The sequence below is a fragment of the Podarcis vaucheri genome (assembly GCF_965113315.1).
Source record: "Podarcis vaucheri genome assembly, chromosome: 1".
Taxonomy (NCBI): domain Eukaryota; kingdom Metazoa; phylum Chordata; class Lepidosauria; order Squamata; family Lacertidae; genus Podarcis; species Podarcis vaucheri.
In genome coordinates this window covers 85,400,218-85,423,713 of record NC_138759.1, presented here as the reverse complement: position 1 = coordinate 85,423,713, position 23,496 = coordinate 85,400,218, and the positions used below count along the sequence as shown (strand labels likewise).

The window sequence follows — 23,496 nt, the reverse complement described above, 5'->3', positions numbered from 1 at the left end:
AAATATATATATATATATATATATATATATATATAATTATTTGAAGCTGTTATCCTAGGCTTACTTACCTGGGACTAAGCCACATTGCATTCAGTAGGAAATACTTCAGGGTAGACTTGTATGGGATTTTTTTCTTAATAACTTAATAACTAAATAAGACATACAGAGCTATATATTTTAGTGCTTTAGCCTACAATTGTCACCTTGTTCTAGGAAGGACTGGGCAGGCATACCAGGGGCCTGCTACATGCACATCTTCTGCTTGAGGGAGAACTTATGTTTGTGTCAGGTTTAAAGCCAGCCCTGCCATTAGACAGAGTAAGGCAGCCATGAAAAGTAAAGTGGGAAACAGCCACTAAGCAGCAGGGAGCTCTGTGTACCTAGTGAGGATTAGTATCTAACAGAGGAGATAGCTGATCTAGTCGGAGAAGTTTCCTTGTAATAGAATGGCTTTAGCTGACTCCTTAAGTATCCTCTTTGGCATCCAAAACGAATGAGCTAGGCTGCCACTAGGTGATGGTGCCTTCCAGACTAGTAGGTGGGCCTTTCATTCACTTGTGCTCACCTAGCTGCTAGAGAGGAAAACAATAGTCTTGTGGTTGGGTGTGAACCGAGCTGGAAGCAGGCTAGAAGCTGGAGAAACAGAGACATGCTGGAACTCTGCTATATCCAAAGCTGGGACTGATAGAGAAACAAGATCTGGTGGGGTGTTAATGCTGTGAGCCCCTCCATCTTATGCTCAGGTTATATACTGTTTGTGTCTAAATAAAACTAGATATCCTATATGCACCACAGTCTTCACTGAGCTTCATTCCAAGGAAAACGAACCCTGAAAAATTGCTGGAACCCCTAAAATCTCCCACCATGTGGAGATTGGGTCTGCCTGGAACAGTATTAACATTTCTTTGGAGGATGATTCCATCGGATACCTTCACTGTAGTCCTCCCATTTCACATATATACACTGTTCACTCTGCTCTCCCCCCATCTCACATTCTAACTACCCAAATGCCTCATTTACACATCAAGCAGTACTCACCCATCCCTAAAAATACACAATCCATTCTCTCATGCACACACTCTTTCATATATATGTGTGTCTGCACCACACACAGAGAGAGACAAACATGCACACAAAGCCACCATTCATATCCCCAGTCAGAAGCACTGTAAAAGGGCAATAATGATAGAACACATGTAACTTGATGGGATCAGAAACTACCTACCTGTATGACTACAAAGAAAGTCACTTGACATTGGAAGTGCCCCACCACCAACCTTCAGAAGTGTTTTCTTTCTGTGACTCAGTGATTCACCTACCATGTACCTTTAAGTCCTCAATTAAGTTATCGTTCTAGTAAGCAAAGAGTGTGTGACTGATTTCATTCAGGGTCAGGTCTACCCCATCCGCTGAGGTTAACAAAAGAACTATATCTTTGCCACTGTGCCTTAAATTCCTCTTGCAAGCATTCCTATGGGAACAAATATTTTTATACTAATTGGAGCATACACTGTTTATCAGGGAACCTGATCTCCAAGGATTAAGAAAGATCCAGAGCCTCAGAAGTTGCCATTAACTTAATTATTTATTTTCTATACCACTCTATATTTTTAAGAAAAATCTCAAAGCGGTTTACAGCAAATTAAATCTATAAAACATAAATAAAGTTATCTGAAGAAAGTCAAGTATACAGTCAAAGCAGCATAATATAAAACTAAAATATTATCTTAAAAATTTCTAAAAGGTAGATCATTAACAGATACAACCTTATTTATTGGGCTTGCAAGCAACACAGACCACATTTCCAGGGCAGGGATAAACTCAGCTCAGCTGCTTCTCCCGATAGATAAACTCTTTAACCCTCCCTCTAGCCCTGCGGATAAATCCTTCTAATACCACGTGAAGTATGAAACAAACCACCCTAGAGTAAAATAAAACCATTAAACTTGAGCCACAGGACAAAAGGCCAAGGGCACATGGGAAAAGGGGAAGAGGCTTTTTCTCCTATTTTATTTTGAGGCTGTAAACTGTTTCTTCCTTTTTACTTTGAGGAAGTTTATCCTTTTAAAAGGCTACCTATGTTATGTATTAAATATATTGTCTTAAATGTAATTATGCAAAGGATTTAAGAAATGCTAGATTTCATATAGTTGTATTTAGCCCCCCTTGTCAGACAAGAGACGCCAATCATGACAAATGGCTGTCAGACCTTTGTTTAAAGACCTCCAAAAGGAGATATTTCATTGATGATGCATGAGAATATGAACCCAAGGTCTCTGACATCTGTTCAAGATAAAATTTTAAAATTATTAACCATCTGTTTTGGAGGGCAAGGAAGACAAGAGGTGAGCTGGTAATTAAGATTCCTTGTTGAGACACATGTAAGATATATTACTACTTATTTGTCATTTATAGATGAAACAATATATAGCTCTTTGTGTTCCATATAAGGACAGAAGGATATGGGTGTATCTCTTAGAATTAATTATAGCAATCAGCCAATAGGAAATCCAACCAGGCTGATTGAACAGAGGCAGCCACAGGAGGAGCAAAGGGGGCTGGATTAAGGGAATATAAGTGCTGGCCATTATGGCAGGAGGCCAGGCCAGAGCTTGGTAACCATATACCACTGTGCCTCTTATTTATTTGTCTGACAAATAAATTATTTTTTTAATTTCTCTGTTGCTGCGTTGAATATTTCATTCCAGCTAAGCGTTAACCACAAGCAGGGTGCTACACTAGTTCTTTAGATTCTTTCAGAAATGTATATTCTATCTTTCTGAATATAAGGGCACTTCTGTACAAAGAGTCGAGAAAAGTCTGTGTACTTCCTCCAAGATCATTAAAATGACCAACCAAGATTGCTTCTGTCCTACCTTGATTACATTTCAATTGATTTTCTTCCAAAACTATGAAAAGTTTAGAATTTGCAGTGCCTCCACAGGATTGAATTGTGGAAGCAATAAGTAAGAGCTGGGTGTCATCAGCATTGTGATGACATTCTACCCCCAAACTACAGCTAACTTCTTCAGGTAGATGTCAAAAGCATGGGAGAGGAGATGGGACCATTCAGTGTCAAAGGTCACATTTTAGGGAAACAGTACCCAGCACCACCTTGTACTTCACGAAGCAGCATAACCACACAGAAAAATGTTGTCCCCCCCCCCAAAAAAAAAACTTCTTACCATTGTGGTCCAGAAGGATTCTATGCTGGGTGTGGATGAAGGAAATCATCAGAGTCCAAAGAAATTTGGAGGACCCCAGATTTCCCACCCATTTTAGGCTCATTTGGGAACACGTGCATTCAGCTCTACCGCCATTGCTGCATTGGTCTTTTTTTTGCAAATTTTGAGGGCCTCTTTTTGGGGAGTGTTTTCTAATAGCTCAATGCTCATTTTATCAGGGTGGATACCTGACGATCTCCTCCAAATACAAGGTGGATCCATATATTCTCTAAAATGTTTAAAAATATGGCAAAGAACATAGACAGTTCTATTGCATTACAGATATGTTTATAAGAGAGTTTGTGTCCTGGTCCAGTAAACGCTTCCGCTGCGCCACCAGCAACAGCTCTCTTTGCAGAGTATTAATTAAGTCCAGTGCAGAGATTCTTGTTGCAGTACAAGCTTCAGAGTCTCAGCAGCAAAGAAATAACAACACAGGGAAGCCCTGTCTTTCCAAAGACAGGTTTATTGCAGACAGATAACAGAAACACCTCCGGAGCTTTCGGACATTTTTGCTTCACGCCCCACACACAGAGAAAACAAACACTCTTTATATACTGAGCAACTTAACAACTTAACGAGCTTGACTACTTAAAGTCACATGACATTGCTAACTTGCCAGCGTCTTAGGTTTCACACCCTAACACCCCCTCTCGCTGGCAATACAAAAAACAAAATTACTTCAGACCCATTTCTTCACAAAAGTTTTCATGCCGCTGAAACCCAAGCGGTTTTGTAAAACCATCAGCTTGATTTTCATGACTGGGACAGTAATTTAATTTAACAATTCCTGCTTTTACCGTTTGACAAACATTTTGAAAGCGGATATCCAAATGTTTTGTACGACCTTTAAACTGCCCATTTTGTGCTAACTTAAGACACGGTTGATTATCACCCCATACAGTGATTGGAGTGATGGCCTTTTCATACATCTCTTGTGCCAAGCATTTGTAAAATTCTAGATCCCTACATAACTCAGATAAGGCACAGAACTCAGCTTCTGTTGACGACAAAGCAATCAGGTTCTGTTTCTTGGATCTCCACCCAATCAGAGAGTTACCTAATTTTACTACACAGCCAGACACTGATTTTCTATCCTTTAAATTTGCCCAATCACTATCTGCCCAACAAGTAATCTGTGCTTGTCCTTCTGAAGATAATTCAAGGCAAAAATCTTTGGTGTATTGTAAATATCTTAACACTCTTTGAATTCCTTTCCATGCATTTACACTAGGTTTCGAAGCTTCTCTGCTGAGTAAGTTAACAGCGTAAGCAATATCTGGTCTACTCCATTGCGAAAGATGAAGTAAGCTTCCCAGTGCTGACTGAAAGATTTCAGCACGCTTGAATTCAGCACTATTCTTGAACTCATTGTCTTTTACAAAACCCATTTCCATTGGTGTTCTAACACCTGCACACTCCGTCATGTTAAACTTTTTCAACATTTGTAATATCTTGCCTTTTTGATTCAGTAGAAAACTGCCATTTTTGGTCCTATCTATCTGAACACCAAGATAGACCTTCACATCACCAAGATTTTTAACTTTGAAGTGTTTATTTAACTCTTTGGCTAGTTTTTTTACTTGTTCTTGTGTCTTTGAAGTATAAATCAGGTCATCTACATAAACAAGCAAAGATTCTTGAGCATCTCCTGAATTTCTGAAATATAAGCAATTGTCAGCCTTGCTCCTGCGAAAACCAATGCCTACCAAAACATCATTCAAATACTCATTCCAATTATGAGCAGATTGCTTGAGTCCATAAATAGATTTATGTAGTTTCCATACCTGATTTGATTTACCAACTTTCAATCCTGGCGGTAGCTCCATATAGAGCTCTTCAGCCAAGTCTGAATGAAGATAAGCTGTAGAGACATCAAATTGATTCACTTTGAACCCTTTCTGAGCAGCAACTGCTAATAGTGCCCGTAGGGTTTCACTCCTCGAAGTGGGTGCATAGACTTCGGAATAATGTAACCCCTTCCTTTGCGTAAAACCTCGAGCTACAAGCCTTGCTTTGTACTCTGGTTTCCCCATCGCTGTTGTCTTTATCCTGTACACCCACCTACAACTTACTGCCTTGGCACCTTCTGGCAGTTTGGTGATGGAAAACACACCCAGTTCTTTCATAGAATTCAACTCCTTTTGCATGGCCTCACGCCACCTACTGGCCTCCTCCTGGGGTAATTGCTCAACCTCCTCAAAACTTTCAGGTTCGCAATTTGCCAAACCAGCCCAAACACTAATAGCTTGGTACCTTTCAGGAGGTTTACCTTTGTTGGTACGCTTAGAACGCCTTAACAGTTCCTGCGATGTTCCTTCAGTTTCCCCCTCTGACCCAGAATCACTAGTCGTCACCTGTTTGTCACTAGTAGTTGAAGAACTTTCTGATTCTGACTTTACACGTCTCTCTTGCTGTACAGGTGAACTTTTACAGCTAGAAGATTCTGACTTTACAGATTTGGGTGAACTAGACGATTTCTCACCCTTGTCCTCAGATTCAAATTTCTCAGTCTGTTCTGGAACTAATACCTGCCCTGGGGCCTGAGTTTCATTGCTACTGTTCACCACATCAAATAGTATGTCAGGATTTCCATGAATTTTATTCCAACCATCCTGTTCACAAAATTCCGCACTTCTGCTGATTGTGATTTTCGTTTGATTTCCTTCTACATTCACAAATCTCCAACCTTTTGTGTTTGCTTGATAACCACAGAAAAACATTTCTTTAGACCTAGGATCGCCTTTCCTACGTTGTGCCCTAGGCACCAGCACATAAGCACGACATCCAAAAACTCTTAGATGATCAATTTTTGGTTTTTTCCCAAATAGCATGAAGTAAGGAGTGTTGCCTACTGTGCTATTGTACACTCTGTTAAATGTATAATTCGCATACAGTGCAGCCTCAGCCCAAAAACGCTGTGGAAGACCAGAATCAAACAGCAAAGCAGCAATGGCTTCCTGTAATGTTCGAAATTTTCTTTCGGCAACTGCATTCTCCTGTGGTGAATAGGGATTGGTAAGTCTATGAACTATACCTTTCCTTTTTAACCACGTCTCCAGCGTGTGGTTCACATATTCCCCACCACGATCTGATTGTATTTTACGTACCCTGGTGTCAAATTTACATTCAACTTCTTCAATCCAATCCATCAGGATGGAAGCTGCTTGTGATTTTTCTTTCAGAAAGAAAACCCAACTAGCCCTTGAAAAGTCATCCACCAAAATTTGCATAAATCTCGCACCTCCAAGTGATTTGACTGGCATAGGGCCACACACGTCTGTGTGCACAAGTTCAAAGGGTTTCTTGCTTACTCTATCAGATCTAGGATAGTTACATGTCTTAACCTTAGCATGTTTACAAGCACAACAATCCAGAAAATTTGGACAGGGTTTAATGTTACACCCCTCAGCTAAATCTGGCATCTTGCTTACATACTTAAAGCATATATGAGCTAATCTTCTGTGTAGTAGATGTGCACAACCTGTATGAGGAGCCTTATTTACACATTTAGCTTGCGCTTCACCTGTTGAACATCTACCTGCTGCTAACTGCTCTTCAACCAAAACAAAAAGCCCATCCTCACAGGGAATTTTAACTAGCTCCTTCCCCTGTTTCGAAATGGTGCACACATCATTTTCAAACTCAACCTTAAAACCACTTTTTACCAGGCATGACACACTCAAAAGTCCATTCTTCATTCCTGGAAGAACAAAAACAGGAAGGTTAGTTTGCAAACAGTTAACATAAATTGTACCTTTAAGGTTCATTTCTCGTTTACTATTGTCTGCTATAGTCACAGTTTTTGCAACTGGCAATGTCTTGCAGTTCATCAAGCGGCCACTAGATGTCGCTGGAACTAAACTGTGACTTGCTCCACTGTCAATTATCCACTTCAAGGTTTGTTGGCTCCTTTTAGGACTCTGTTGTGCTGCCATTGCAGATAGTCCCTTATCAGCACCTGCTCCCCCTCTGGATCGTTGATTCTTGTAGTTCTCACGCCGTCTTCCCCTGTAACTCCGGAAACTGGCCTTGGACTGTTGAAATTCCTGTTGCTCTTCTGGACACTTTGCTATCAAATGAAACCTGCTGCCACATCGAAAACATGACTTGCTGGCCATAGCAGACACTTGTGAGGCTTCCTTACAGCTCTGCCTGCTAGTTTCCCCACGCTGGGAATTATCTGAACATCCAACCCTTTGGGTATTTGAATTATCAATACGTTTTCGATGATGTTGATATTCTTGCTCACACAATCTACCAGTCACATAATTCATATTCAGCTGGTCCTCTGGCAAAACTTGTAAAGTTAGCACTAAGTTTTCAAACCCTGCATGCAGGCTGCTAAGCAGAGTATAAACTTTAATATTTTCAGGAAAATTCACACCTAAAGACGACAGTCGGTTGAAATACTCAGTCATCTGTGACGTGTGTTCAACCACACTATCCCCTGGCTTCAGTTTCAACTCATACAAAGCACGTATAATGTTCACCTTCTCTCCGGGCGTGGCTCTATGGTGAATTCGCCTAAGAGCTTCCCAAATTTCAAATGCAGACCTTAAATTTTCCACATGAGGTAATTGGGAATCGTCTATTGATACCATCAACATGCATCTAGCTTTAGTGTCCATTTTATCATGTTCCCTGTTCTGAGCATGTGCAGCAGCCTGTTGCTCTGCTGTGGCATCTGCTGCAACAGCCACAAACGGCTTTCGCCTCTGGACATAGTCAGCCCACACTTCTTTGGCTTCCAACCAGACTTGAGCCCTCTTAGACCACTGCACGTAATTAGCAGAGTTCAACTTTGTAAAGGGAACCTGGAAATTTTCCACTGCCATTCTTGGGGTCTGCTGCTACTCCCTCTGTGTGCCCTTTCTTCTCTTTCCCCTTGGGATTTGTCTTACTCACTTTTCAGACGCCTCCAGCCTCTCAGTTCCTTTAAGAGCTGGATTTACGACCAAGCCGGTCTTCTCTCATCCGAAAGCTGCTTTCACTTTCTCTGCACACAATACAGCTGTAGAAACGTAGAAGGAGTCCATAACCTAAGAGAGTTTGTGTCCTGGTCCAGTAAACGCTTCCGCTGCGCCACCAGCAACAGCTCTCTTTGCAGAGTATTAATTAAGTCCAGTGCAGAGATTCTTGTTGCAGTACAAGCTTCAGAGTCTCAGCAGCAAAGAAATAACAACACAGGGAAGCCCTGTCTTTCCAAAGACAGGTTTATTGCAGACAGATAACAGAAACACCTCCGGAGCTTTCGGACATTTTTGCTTCACGCCCCACACACAGAGAAAACAAACACTCTTTATATACTGAGCAACTTAACAACTTAACGAGCTTGACTACTTAAAGTCACATGACATTGCTAACTTGCCAGCGTCTTAGGTTTCACACCCTAACAGTTTAAATGAAGAACATGCTTAAGTACTTTACATAACAAGGCTAGAGGACTTGAATAAAATCCAACATGCAATCTAATTAATTCGACAGTCTGTTGATATAGTATTTTATAGTAAATGTGAAAATGCATTCTTATCCATCACTCTCTTCATTGCCTCCTTCACCTCCTTGTTCCTCAGACTGTAAATTAAGGGGTTGAGCATTGGGATGACAAAGGAATAGAACATTGACACGACTTTATTCTGATCTTCTGAATAGTTGGAACTAGGTTGCAAATAGACATATATAGTCGTTCCATAGAATATGATCACAGCAATCAGATGGGAGATGCAGGTGGAAAAGGCTTTCTTGCGGCCCTTGGCTGACTTCATCTGGAGCACCGTGAAAAGGATGTACAGGTAAGAACTCAGTATTATCAAGAGAGAGCCTAACATATTGATTCCAGCACAAATGAAAACTAGTGTTTCAGCTATGGATGTATCAGAACATGAGAGCTTGAGTAGTGGGGGGCTCTCACAGAAGAAATGGTTAATTTCATTAGATTGGCAAAAAGACAAAGTACCTACCAAAGTGGTATGAATGATTGAGTTCAAGAAACCGGCTGTGAATGCTCCGCCAGCCATCCTGACACATCGGGTGTGTGACATGATTGATGTGTACAACAAAGGGTTGCAGATGGCCACATAGCGGTCATAAGCCATTAGCCCAAAAAGCATGACCTCTGTACCTACCAGAGCAATAAAGAAATACAGTTGGATGAAGCATCCCAGGAAAGAAATGGTTCTCCTCTCTGATAGTAAAGTTCTTAAGGCTTTGGGGGTGATGTTGGAAGAATAGCAAAAATCTAAGAAAGCCAGATTACTGAGGAAAAAGTACATGGGAGTGTGAAGCTGAGAGTCCATTCTGATCAGCAAAATCATCCCTAGGTTGCCCACCACAGTGATAACATAGATCAGCAGCAACAATGTGAAGATGGGAATCTTCAGTTCTGGTACATCTGCAAATCCCACAAAAATAAATTCAGATACAACACTGATATTTTTTGTAGACATTTTTGCAGCTGATTTATTCCTGCTGTAGTTATGGTGAATGAACATGGATCTTTGTGCACCTTCAGATGGGGAAGGAAGTGAAGTCTGCAGTGTAGTGCGCTCCTTATTTTGACATCTTGCTCTGTGAAGAGGTCATTTGACTTCTCCACCCCCTTGCCAGATATTAAGGGTGTGCGTGGACAGAGGCAGTTGGAGATAGAGTGTGCTGAAATGCCTTCAGAAGTCATAACACAAAATGTCAGAATGTATCACTATACTTAATAATGAGTATTTCTGTGATTATCAATTCGTACAGGCTACTTGTGCGCCATAGCTTGCAGAGCATGAATTTCTCCTTTATCCTCAATCTGCAAATATAAAAAAACATTATCATAATACCTAGTGATATTGCAAAGAATAGTTATATAATTTAACAAATGTTACTCCCATAGTTCATTAGCGGAATAAATTCCATATAAATTTTAGGGGGGAAATCAATTTTTTTCTTCATTTGCACTAATATCCAGCTTTGTGAATATGCATCTTTTTAAAAATCATTTTCAGATTAGATCATTTAATATGCAACTGTTATCTTTAAAAATGCTTTGAAACTGCAATCCTATGCCTTATTACTTTGAAGTAAGCCCCAAATCATTCAGTAGGCGTTACTTCAGGGTAAACAGGCATCAGATTGTGGTACGGATTTAAGTCAATGTTTTAAGAATTACACAGCTATATATTTTAGTGCTTTATACTACTATTCTCACACTGGTCCAGGATGTCCTAAGCAGGCATGAAATTCTGCTAGTCTCACTGAGCCTAGCTCACTGAGTCTCTTTTTTTAAAATATAAATATTTTATTAAGTTTTCACAATAAAAAAGCATACATAGACAAAGAAAATACAGAAACACAAAGAAAAATACAGTACAAAAATACAAACATTAAACACATCAAAAGAAAAAGGAGGAAAAAAAGAGATAAAAACACATATAGTAACAAAAACAAAAAATCCCTCTTTCTTAATTTCTCATCTTCAATTAACTTATTTTCCCGACTTCCTCACGTCTCCCGTTCTTGTATCCCTTATTAAAAATTAATTCAGCAAATTCATATCCTATTAATTTATCTATTGTTAATCCAATCTTACATTTTACTTCGTTGCTAAGGCCCCTGCGATTCATTTCAATGTCCTTAACATTCATAAATTTTACAGTATTTCTGCAAATAAATTTTAAATTTCTTCCAATCTTCCTCCACCATCTCCTCTCCCTAGTTCACTGAGTCTCATCCAGCAAGTTTGAGGGGAAGGTGCCATGGGAGAGGTCAGGGTCTGCTTCTTTTATGTTTCTGACCTATCAGATACCCCATTCACAAGTAGTATTCATCTTCCCCTAAACACGCACAGAAACATCATTCTCTCATGTACACATATTTTCATATACATATACATTCACACACAAGCCCCCACAAATACACTCAGCCACCATTTCTATCCCCAGTCATACGCACTGTCCAAGGGCAGTAAGGAGACAACTCATCTGATCTGTTGTGATCATGTACTGCCTACCTACCTTAATTAATGTGAAGAAAGTTACTTGACAGTGGAAGTGCCTCACTGCCAGACTTCAGTACCATATTGTTTCTGTGGTTTGGTGATTTTATCGTAATGTAAATAAGTCCTCAAGTAAGTAATTATCACAGCAACTATAGAGTGTGCTGCTGATCTCACTGAGGCCAGTTGTCCAGTCAGCTGAGGTTGGCAAAAGAGCTATATCTTTCTTCCACTGTGCCTTAAATTCCTTTTGCCTTTAAATTCCTTTTGCATGTATTCATATGGGAACAAACACTGTTATACTAATTGGAAAGATATACTGTTTACTAATTTGAGGGACTTGATCTCAGAGGAGTAAGAAAGACCCAGAGATGCAGAAGTTGTCATTTCCATATTTACTGAACCAGCTAGAAGATAGACTATGACACAACTCCTAATCAATAGCCACAACTTTATTGATCAGGTTTATAAGCAACACAGACCATATTTCCAAGGCAGGGATAAATCACTAAACATTGTATCAGGATAAGTGCCAGGACCAAGGATGGTATCACTTTCAGGGTTAGTAGGCTCCATACAGATAACTGAGCTCAGCAGCTTCCCCACATTAGACGAGAGACAGGATGGAACCCTTCAGTGCCTGCCTGTCAAAGGACACAGTTTAAAGCCACAGCTCCCCAGCACCATTTTGTGGACCTTTATTCCAGGAAGAAGTTTAACTAACGAAACATTCTTTTTCTCAGAACCATATTATGCTCATTGTCTTGAGGGGAACAGTCCAGAGTCTTCTCCAAAAATAAAAACAATTCATATGATCTCTAAAATTATACATAATATGATTGGAAGCATGGATACTTCTGTTAGATTACTGATACGTTTAAATGAAGAACATGCTTAAGTACTTTACATAACAAGGCTAGAACACTTGAATGAAATCTATGGTGAAATCTAACAGAAGAAGAAGAAGAAGAAGAGGAGGAGGAGTTTGGATTTGATATCCCGCCTTTCACTCCCTTTAAGGAGTCTCAAAGCGGCTAACAATCTCCTTTCCCTTCCTCCCCCACAACAAACACTCTGTGAGGTGAGTGGGGCTGAGAGACTTCAAAGAAGTGTGACTGGCCCAAGGTCACCCAGCAGCTGCATGTGGAGGAGCGGAGACTCAAACCCGGTTCCCCAGATTACGAGACTACTGCTCTTAACCACTACACCACACTGGCTCTCCTGAGAGGCAGAAGAAAGAATTCATCCTCAGCTAGTGGACCTGTTTACCTAAAAGTACTACCCAAAGCTTCATGTTGATAAATTAGCTTACTGAATGCTGACATAGCATAGCGGCTGAGTGACTGGGTTATAAATCGGGAACTCCCCTTCAGGAATACATTTCTACCATCATCTCACTAGGTCTGTGGTGAGGAACTGGAGCTGCCCAGCGGGCTTCATTCTCATCTCCCCCATTCCCCATGGGCCAAGCTTGACAGGAAGGTGGTGTCCATGTGTCATTCACACAGTGTCAGGACAACTAGGTGACTGTCAGGACTTACAAAGAGCTATAAGCAAAGCCATGGAAGGTCTGACTAGTAGACTTATGAAAGCTGTTCTCCCTCAGTCCACAATGTGGGTTAATAATACCAATATACCTTACTGGGATTTTGTATAGATTACAGCAAAGCAACACATAAAAAGTTCATTGAACATGTCCTTCATTTATATAACATGCTCTATATATGCAATTTTCTTTTGTTATACTGGCGTTTGTCCTTAAGGTTAACCTGAGTATGAGACTTAATACTGAAGCTGTGCTCCTTACAACTTTGGTGCTCATCCCGAAAGGCAGAGGTTATCATTAACTACACAATAGCCTAAAGATGGGAAGGAGCAACGGCTCATTAATTGCCTGCTTCACATAGCACTGTGAAGCCTGACTGGTGTGATTTAATCCATTTTAATCTGTCAAGATAAATTGTACAGGACTAAAAGCATTCCAGTGCAATTATTCTGGGAACCTTAATTGTAGAAAAGGCAGTAAAGGTCAAACTCACTTATGTGAAACACACCATCAGAAAAAGAAGCAGACTCCTCTCCCCATCATACCAAAGGCCTTACACAGCTCATATTTGTCCTTTCAGTTTGTGACATCAGCAGCAGACTCAAAAGAAACAGAGGAAAGTTGGGCATGTGGTTATTATGGCACCCAAATGTGGATTCCCCCCCTTCTACTTCCTCTTTGCACAGAAGTGACATCTAACTTTATCAAAAAGTATAAAACACCAATGTATTGCACATCATGCAAGTGGAATAGATGATTCTGTACAAACAAAAATCGCACAGAGATTCCTGTACCAAGTCAAGAACAGGGCAGGAACGTATTTCTTAAGGAGGGCAGCATTTCCAACATATTATATGATGGTAGATCCTGTGGGCATTCCCCACTTGTGGACCACCTGTGGCCCTATAGATGTTGTTGGACTTCAGCTCCCATCAGTCCTAGCCAACATGGTTCATGGTCAAAGACAATGGGAGCTGGAGTCCAGCAACATTTGGAGGCTCACAGCTTCCCCACCTCTGCCCTGACACCACCAGACATTTGGTTAGCCACGCTGCCTGGCTCTTGCATCAGAAAAATGTATGACCCCCCCCATCTTACTGTGCAGTTTTAGTCATCAAGAAAGGAATCTGCCTCTCACTTTTCTGAGGGCATCTTTCACCTCCTTGTTCCTCATGCTGTAGATGAGAGGGTTCAACATGGGGATTGTAACTGAGTATAGAACAGAAACCACCTTGTCCTGATCTAGGGAATAGCTTGAGCTGGGCCTTGAATACATGAAGAGGGAACTCCCATAGTACAAAGCAACAGAGGCCAAATGGGAGGCACAGGTGGAGAAGGCTTTGCGCCTGCCTTCCGTTGTCCGCATCTTCAGGATAGTGGTGAGGACAGACAAGTACGATGCTAGAATGATAACAGTGGTGACTATGATGTTGAAGCCAACAACCACAAAAAGCAGCATCTCATTGAAATGTGTGTCTGAGCAGGCCAGAGTTAGGAGTGGAGGCCCGTCACAGAAAAAATGATTGATCCTACGAGAACGGCAGAATGGCAGGCGAAAGATGGAAATGGTGTGTGTGGCTGAGCTAATCACGCCAGCAGCGTACGCCCCAGCCACTAGCCCTATGCAAAGCTTATGAGACATCACAACCGCATACAGCAGAGGGTTACAAACGGCAACATAACGGTCATAGGCCATGGCAGCCAGCAGGTAGCACTCAGTGGTAGCACAAGCTGCAAAGAAGAAGAGCTGAATGGTGCATCCGGAGAAAGAAATGGATTTGCTGTTTGCTAAATAATTCATCAAGGTCTTGGGGACAATTGTAGTAGAATAGCACACATCTAGGAAGGAAAGATGGCTAAGGAAAAAGTACATGGGTGTGTGGAGCCGGTGGTCCATCCTGATTAACACAATCATGCCGAGATTCCCAGCCACGGTGAAAATATAAATGGCAAAGAAGAGCACAAAGCACAAAACCTGGAGCTCATGCTGATCTGTAAATCCTAAAAGGATGAAGTCTGTTCCCAAGGAGCCATTTCCCTCAGACATTCCTTCAATGCTGCTCTTGCATGCCAGTCTTTGTCTGTCTCTGTCACTTGATGGCACTGGAGCTGAAAGAAAACATATTTTATTTTAGTTGGCTGCTAATGCTGTAATAGTCTACAAGGTCAACTCCTTTGTGTCCAAGCTTGGAATCATCTCCAACTCATCTCCTTCCTTCTCCTATATCCAAGCCATTTCCAAATCCTGCCATTCTCTTCAATATTTCAAATCCTACCTTTTCTCTACACCTCCTGGCAAAACCTTTAGCCATGTCTTTGACACCCCCTAGTTTGAGTATTAAAACATATATTTACTGGTTAATATATAGAAGGCTGATCGCTGAAGAATTAATGCTTTTGAATTATGGTGCTGGAGGAGACTCTTGAGAGTCCCATGGACTGCAAGAATGGACTATCCATTCTTTAGGAAATCAGCCCTGAGTGCTCACTGGAAGGACAGATCCTGAAGCTGGGGCTCCAATATTTTGGTCACCTCATGAGAAGAGAAGACTCCCCGGAAAAGACCCTGATGTTGGGAAAGATGGAGGGCACAAGGAGAAGGGGATGACAGAGGACGAGATGGTTGGACAGTGTTCTCATAGCTACCAACATGAGTTTGACCAAACTGCGGGAGACAGTGGAAGACAGAAGTGCCTGGCGTGCTCTGGTCCATGGGGTCACGAAGAGTTAGACGTGACTAAATAACTAAACAACAACAACAACATATACATTAAACATTTGGCAGAAAAAAACCTCTTCATCAATTTAGAATGTTTCTGATTTGCTTTCTATTCCCACCTCTTTAAATATCTTCACTGCTATTTTATGCTCCATGTTTTTAATTGCTACAATTGAGGCTTCTCACCATTCATATCCAAATGCACAAATATCACCATCAACTGATGTATCATCATATACATATAAAACTTTTGGAATAAGATATTTCTAAGAAAGGAAACAAGATCAGATTTTAAAATTTTAACTGTACCTTTAAGAGGCATGAAAATGGCTCCTCAGCAAGCTCTCAGCATTGTTTATTGTATGAAACCACAAGTCACTGGAAATACTTGTTTCTCTCCCTAAGAGTGCCTATACCGTGGCCTCACCCCAAGAGCACAATGATTCTGAATTTGTTTGTTTCTTTTCCAAGTTGTTGCTGCACTTGGACTTTGTTTTTCTGCGGTAGGTTGGGAGATGAAAGCGCAAGAGGATTTTTGTCTTAGGGGGAAATCTCCTTGAAACTATCCAGAACTTAACTCATTAGTTGATATGACAGCCCTGCATCTTTGCACACAGCTTCTGGTATTAGGGCAAGACTGCTCTGGTGCCACATATTATTCCTACCTATTGTATTTCCTACATGGAAGAATAAGGTATCCTTGATGATGAACTGCCACATAAACAAGTTTAATTAATTAGTTTTATAAGCTTAACTTTTCATCCATTGGCATAAGGAGCTCCTTAAGACTGCAACTTAGGCTGTGTTCAGACTCCCATTTAGTGTGTACTCAACTGCATTTCCAGTGCTGGACATGTTCACATGACATTACCCAAAATACACATGTATCTTTCTTTTACAGTGCTACTATTTGATGCATTGTATCTCAAACCAGCTTCACACCGATTGGAGTCCTTAAGCCGTCCTAATTTGTTTGCTAAAGTGCTCTGTGAAGCACTTTGCCCTCCATTTAAATGCAGCTGCAGCATGGTTTATAGAGGAGTGGAGATTTTGCCCTCCCTGCCTCTTCATAGGGCTAGGGGCAGATAGTCAGGCATAGCACCACTCTGACTTTCTACACAATTACAGCTGTGTGAAGCGGAATGCCTAAATAGAGCTATACAAGCCCAACTGAAGGCAGCCAAAGTTTAATTCAGTTCTGACATTTATTCACATGAGCAGCAGATTGCCTATGCTGTACAGTAATACCTCTGCAATCGTCCATCTTGTCTAGCGTCCATTCCAGCAAACGTCCGCAGCAAAACCAGAAGTACCAGAACGGGTTACTTCCGGGTTTGCTACTTGTGCATGCACAGAAGCACAAACCGCTCCATGCGTGTGCACAGACTCATGGCTTTGCCCTGCATCCTTTTTGGCTAGCGGCCGGGACTCCAGGACAGACCCTGGCTGCAAAACGAGGGATGACTGTACTTCACTTTACAGTCGTACCTTGGATCCCAAATGCTTTGCGAGTTGAATGTTTTGGCTCCCGAATGCCGTAAACCCAGAAGTTAGTGTTCCGGTTTGCGAACGTTCTTTGGAACCCAAATCTCCGACGGGGCTTTTGCAGCTCCTGATTGGAAGCTGCGCCTTGGTTTCCAAAACGTTTTGGAAGTCGAACGGACTTCTGGAACACATTCTGTTCAACTTCCGAGGTATCACTGTACTGAGAACCCATGTTCTAAGGATCTCTAGGTTTCATTAGAAAATCGATCGCCCAGCGCTCTGGTCTTGTAAGTCAGGGAGCAAGAGTGGAGCCTGGGGCTGGTGGAGCAAGGAATGGTAGCAGTGTTATTTGTTCCTTTAAAGATAACTGTGCATTTTAATAATCAGTGCTTTTTTCTGGGGTGACGCAAGGGTATGCATACTCCTAAACATTTCAATGTGAGTATGAAAATGAGAGTACCCCTAAACATTTTATTAAAGAAAAAAAAGCACAGATAATAATAATACAACTGATACAGTGGGTTTATTTTCCAGTGGGTACTCAAAGGGATGCAGTACTATCATCTCTTTTTGTTGTGGTTAAAATGTGTGGCACTTGCTGTAACAACTTCTAGGGAAAAAAAAGCATTGCAACTAAAGTTTTGTCATAATGTTTATTTTCTGCAAGATGGGGAATTCTCAAAATGCTCCAGAGATTAAACCCCAAAGGCCATAAAAGTGAATGAAAAACAGCTCCTGCACACTCAAGTAGCATTTGCTTTTGAATTCAAGGAAGAGCATCTTCTCTCTTCCTTCACGGCTTCCCATGATAAGGATCAGACAGGTAAGAAGGGCAGGAGCAAAGTTAGGATTGGTCCCAGAAAATGTTGGCCACTGCAACTAAAAACAGTTCTCAGCAGAACTGGAACCCTCTCTTTCCTTCCAGGATCCTTCAGAGGCAAAGACCTTCCCTTCAGCATTAACTCTCACAATAGCCACATAGCTTTTCATAAACTTTACCCCAGATTTAGACAACTGGTGGGAGATTTTCCTTCTCCTTTCACATTTTGTGGTCACTATAACACTAGCTATGTAACCTGGAAGCAATTTCATGTACCCATTTCTAATTTGATCAGTAAATAAATGTTGTAAAGACTTCAATAGGTCCATCCCTTGGTTGTCTAGTAAGATATGTGAAAAATACACCTTTCCCATAGTCAACATTCTAATAGTTTTTAATACTGATATTAAATTGACCTGTTTCATAAAGATTTTTGCACACAGTATTTTTTCCAGCTGAGTTTTCTTCTAGAATGATATTTTTAATCACATGCTAAAAACATGAGAAACAAAAGCATCATTTGAAATAAAAATAAATAAAAAATGTAGTGAGTGGACATTGAATTTAATATGCTTCTTGCATTTTATTTCTTTGTTAATTAAATTTATATGCTATCCTTCCTCACACAGGAACACAGGACAGCAAATAAGAAATGATAAAACAACAAAAACATATCCAGTATAAATACAGAATATTTCATAGTGATGAACCTTTAGATTAATCTGGTTCTCTTTCAAACCAATTACAGGATCATTTAAGTCATCCAGATCTCTCTATCCAGCTCACAAGACTCTACCCAGACCATGCACAGAGGTGTCAACATGAAGCCTTTACTGCGGCACTCTTCATTGACAAAATAATATGGCAACAGATAATCTTGTTCAAAGCTGATTTTTGAGTCAACAATTTTGTATCTACTACCATCTTCCCCAGTTCTTAGTGATAAAGCATGATCTCAAAGGAATGGAGAAAGGAAATTACACTTTGGTATCAGAGTTCATCCTCCTGGGATTCACAGACCACCCAGAGCTGCAGATCCTCCTCTTTGTGGTGTTTCTCACAATCTATGTTGTCACCTTGATGGGGAATTTTGGCATCATCCTCATAATCCGGCTCGAAGTGCGACTCCACACTCCCATGTACTTCTTCCTCAGTCACTTGTCCTTTATTGACATTTGTTATTCTTCATCCATCACACCCAAATTGCTCGTGGACATCATCTCTGAGGCCAAAGGAATTTCTTTCTCTGCTTGTGCAGTACAGATGTACCTCTTTGTTAATTTAGTGGTGGCTGAATCTTACCTTTTGGCTGTGATGGCATATGATCGCTATGTGGCCATTTGTAATCCCTTGCTGTACACAGTGGCCATGTCTAGAAAGCTCTGCACCCAACTGGTAGCTGTTTCTTACGTGTGTGGCATGGTTTGTGCCCTAGTTCACACTTGTTCTGCTTTTCGGCTAGTTTTCTGTGGGCCAAATGTCATCCATCACTTCTATTGTGACATTTCCCCAGTGTTAGCCATATCCTGCTCTGACAACAGCATTAATAAGATGTTACTTTTCATTTTTGCTACCTTTGTGGAGACTAGCACCATAGTGATCATTCTCATGTCCTACATTTTCATTATTATATCTGTATCCAGGATTCGCACCAATGAAGGGAAATACAAAGCCTTCTCCACTTGTGCCTCTCACTTCACAGCCATCACCATATTCCATGCTACCATTCTCCTCATATATTGCCAGCCAAATGCTAGCCATTCTTTGGAAAGAGACAGAATTGCTTCTGTATTCTACACAATAGTGATCCCCATGTTGAATCCCCTGATTTACAGCCTGAGGAACAAGGAAGTGAAAGGTGCTTTCAAAAGGCTGATGCCCCTCAGGTAGCATGTGGATCTAGGGTAGAGGAGTCCTCCCACCTTAGCTCCCCAATGTTGTTGAACAACAGTGGCTAGCATGGCCAAGGGTCATGGATGCTGGGAGTTGTAGTTGAACAGCATCTAGTGACCCAAGACTAGGAAAGTGCTAAATTCTAGGACTCCTTCTTGTTTGCTGTTCTGGTGACCAGCTGCAGTTGCAACGTGGACAAAGTTATTCCTCATGGTCATATGTTCATAAAAAGTGTTCTTTGCAAGTGTTCTTTGTAATCTATTTCCAGAAGAGGGTCTAAAAGATGCATGCATGCAACCAATATTGAGATCTATATCATATTTCCCAATGACAGCTGGATATATCTATGTATGTATTCATTTTAGAACATTGCAAAATAAAACTAGAAATATGAATCAAACTTAGAATGGGAACAGTATTTATTTGGGAACCATTGTTCCACATTTAAAAATATGGTAGATTTTGATGACCACCTTTATATTATGAGGCTGAAGAAGGCTTATTTGATTAGGAAGGGGAGTAGACCAAAACTGCAGAAGGCCATGAAGGCATGCACAATACTTTATGCAACTTTGGCAAAGGTTACATTCTGGAAGTTTGCACACAAAGGCAAAGTACTGTGATGTCAGGAAGACCCCAGGAACCACCCCTGCATGATTATCCCAACTTTTGGGGCTGTGGGAGGCTTGCAGCGCCATCCAGGATCTCGCAGGAGCTTTCCACAGCCTTCTAGAGGCCTTGAGTGTCCTCCTCAGAGCCCAGTAAGCAGGTTAAGGTCTTAAATGTATTTCCAGTGTGAAAAGACTTTGTAAGCCCTCCACCTTGCTTACCGGACCCTGGAAAGATTGTGTGAATGTCCTGTTCTGACTGTTTCCCTCCTGTTCTCCATTTATTTTCCTGCCACACATGCAAAGCCACCACTGTAAATGATGCATAAGTTGCAGGTCTATTGTATTGCCTGAATGTGTCTGGGCTGAAGACTGCTCAGAACTGTACAAAAGCAGATGCCTTTTCTGGGCAGCTTCTTCCGGGGTAGGTGGGGGGGGGGTTGGGTGTCTCTCCAAAATCTCTCATCTCAAAATCACAATTAATATTGGGGGAAATTTTGGAGGGCAGAAAAAAATGTCATGAAAGTTGTTCCCATTTCTGTTGTAAAAGGTATCATGGAAACTCTATTCAGTAGGTCACAATTATCAGTGCAAGCTGCTCTACAGATTATGACACTTGCTACATGCAATATTTGAAGACCATTTTCAAGTGACTTCTACACTGTGATCAATGATCATACAAGAATGGTGTAGGTAGAATGAAGGTGTGGCTCTAGATCTCGATCAGCTTGGCCAAAGAAAATCTGCCTCCAGCGGCTGAAGAAATTATTAATGGGTTTACCCTGAGTTAGACAAACACAGAATACAACCCAATCATGAGAACGTTTCATGGATATTAATTGATGATTTTTAATTTTGTATTATTTTCCTTGAATGAGGTTCTAAATCATAGAAAGGCAGAATCATACCCCTAAAGATTCAGTATTCAGTATTCCCTTGACATTGCTTGCATACCTGTGGTTTTAATTGCTGCAGACAAATAAATAAATACACACACACACACACACACATCTATAGAGGAAAATAAGCAGCTATAGCTAGGAATTTAGTTAGACACACACATCTTATTTCCCTCTCAAATGAGCTTGTTAGGTTGATTCTCCCAGGGACAGATTATGCAGCATTTATTTTCCTGACCCATGTGGTCCTTTTGATGTAGATCTAGCCATGATTATCCATGGAATAGTCCCCACTACCACCCAAACACACCAGAGCACATTAGTTTTTGCCATATTAAAATGCTGGTCAAATAAATGCTTTTATTCAAAACCACGGGCATGTCTCTGACAGGGCAGAAGTCCAGCTCGCCGAGGGCTGTTAGCTGTCATTACACAAACTATAAATATTGTTATCATGTTCTCTCTCTCTACATATGGACTGTGTAATTTCCCTATACATGCAACAAGCAGTTTTTAATAAGGCATACTGGGTATTAGCTAAAAGCCCAATTACAGCTTTACTTTAAAGTGGGCAATCAAGAAAGTTACAAGAAAAAAGCAACAAAAGAAAAGAAAAGAAAAGAAAAGGAAAGGAAAGGAAAGGAAAGGAAAGGAAAGGAAAGCAAAGGAAAGGAAAGGAAAGAGAGTGAGTCACCTCAACCTCTTGGCTTACCTTAGCTCCATGTAGGAAAGCAATAGCAAGGCCGACACCAGGGGGTTGGCTCCACACAGAGCCCTGCTCACTTTCCTACCATGAGCTGGCTTTATATGTCAGGGATGTGTATACCTGTGAAGAGATCCAAGATTTAAAACCTCAAAGCCAAAGTGAGAGCATTTGGGTCAAAATTAAGGGAGAGAAGAATAACAGTGACCTCATTGTGGGAGTTTACTATAGATCCCCAAGCCAAACGGAGGACATAGATGATGCCTTCCTGGAACAGATGGCCAAGCATGCAAAAGGAAGGGAGATAGTAGTAATGGGGGACTTCAATTACCCGGATATTTGTTGGATGTCAAACTCAGCCAAGAGCATAAGGTCAAACAGATTCCTCACTGGCCTTGCAGACAACTTCATTGTCCAGAAAGTGGGAGAAGCAACAAGAGGAACAGCCATTTTAGATCTGGTCCTAACCAGTGTTGATGACCTGGTTAGTGGGGTAGAAGTGGAAGGATCATTAGGCGCGAGTGATCATGCTCTTCTGAAGTTTACTATACAGCGGAAAGTAGCAGCCAAGCATACTAGGACTCAATTTCTTGACTTTAAGAAAGCCGACTTCATAAAACTTAGGGAAGTGCTGGGTGAGATCCCATGGACAGTAATACTAAAAGGAAAGGAAGTTCATGATGGCTGGGAGTTTGTTAGGAGGGAGATAGTAAAAGCACAACGTCAGGCAATACCAATGAGACGGAAACATGGAAGGTGCCTAAAGAAGCCAGGGTGGCTATCTAAAGAACTTTTAACTGAGTTAAGATTAAAAAAGGATGTGTACAAAAAATGGAAAAGGGGGGAAGCCACCAAAGAGGAATTCAAACAAATAGCCAGCACGTGTAGACACCAAGTCAGAAAAGCTAAAGCACAGAATGAACTCAGGCTTGCTAGAGAGGTTAAAAGCCACAAAAAAAGGCTTTTATGGGTATGTTCGTAGCAAAAGGAAGAACAAAGAAACAGTGGGGTCACTCAGAGGAGAGGATGGTGAAATGCAAACAGGGGACACAGAAAGGGCTGAACTCCTCAATGCCGTCTTTGCCTCAGTCTTCTCTGATAAAGAAAACAATACCCGACCTGAATAATTTGGAGCAAATGATTCAGCAGAGGAAACACAGCCCAGAATAACTAAGGAGATAGTACAAGAATACTTGGCTAGTTTAGATGTATTCAAGTCTCCAGGGCCAGATGAACTGCATCCAAGAGTATTAAAAGAACTGGCAGATGTGATCTCAGAACCACTGGCAGTCATCTTTGAGAATTCCTGGAGAACAGGCGAAGTCCCGGCAGACTGGAGGAGGGCAAATGTTGTCCCTATTTTCAAAAAGGGGAAAAGAGAGGACCCAAATAATTCCGCCTAGTCAGTCTGACATCAATACCAGGGAAGATTCTGGAGCAGATCATTAAGCAAACAGTCTGTAAGCACCTAGAAAGGAATGCTGTGATCACCAATAGTCAGCATGGATTTCTGAAAAATAAGTCATGTCAGACTAACCTGATCTCGTTTTTTGACAGAATTACAAGCCTGGTAGATGAAGGGAACGCAGTGGATGTAGCCTACCTTGATTTCAGCAAG

General features: G+C 41.2%; 3 protein-coding genes and 1 long non-coding RNA gene across 4 annotated transcripts in view; 2 read left to right on the top strand and 2 right to left on the bottom strand.

The window, feature by feature from the left end:
• Positions 1 to 2,215: 2,215 nt before the first annotated feature.
• LOC309526868 overlaps positions 2,216 to 23,496 on the top strand; it is a 117,333-nt gene continuing 96,052 nt past the window's right edge. The window contains exon 1 of the long non-coding RNA XR_014216989.1: positions 2,216 to 2,319. This is a non-coding gene — a long non-coding RNA (uncharacterized lncRNA). The remainder of the gene's footprint in view (positions 2,320 to 23,496) is intronic.
• On the bottom strand, positions 8,729 to 9,673 carry LOC309526360 (olfactory receptor 5F1-like; the record flags this gene model as incomplete). Its single annotated transcript, XM_082212317.1, has 1 exon — positions 8,729 to 9,673. One exon carries the CDS (start codon positions 9,671 to 9,673, stop codon positions 8,729 to 8,731), a length of 945 nt encoding a protein of 314 aa, XP_082068443.1.
• Positions 13,866 to 23,496, bottom strand: part of LOC309539613 (uncharacterized protein) — a gene marked incomplete at both ends in the record, with an annotated part of 35,656 nt that continues 26,025 nt past the window's right edge. Inside the window, 2 exons of the mRNA XM_082236009.1 lie at positions 13,866 to 14,860; positions 16,136 to 16,181. Of these exons, the coding sequence (XP_082092135.1) occupies positions 13,866 to 14,860; positions 16,136 to 16,181 (1,041 nt within the window). The remainder of the gene's footprint in view (positions 14,861 to 16,135; positions 16,182 to 23,496) is intronic.
• LOC309526491 (olfactory receptor 8U3-like) lies at positions 18,739 to 19,665 on the top strand (the record flags this gene model as incomplete). Its single annotated transcript, XM_082212672.1, has 1 exon — positions 18,739 to 19,665. One exon carries the CDS (start codon positions 18,739 to 18,741, stop codon positions 19,663 to 19,665), a length of 927 nt encoding a protein of 308 aa, XP_082068798.1.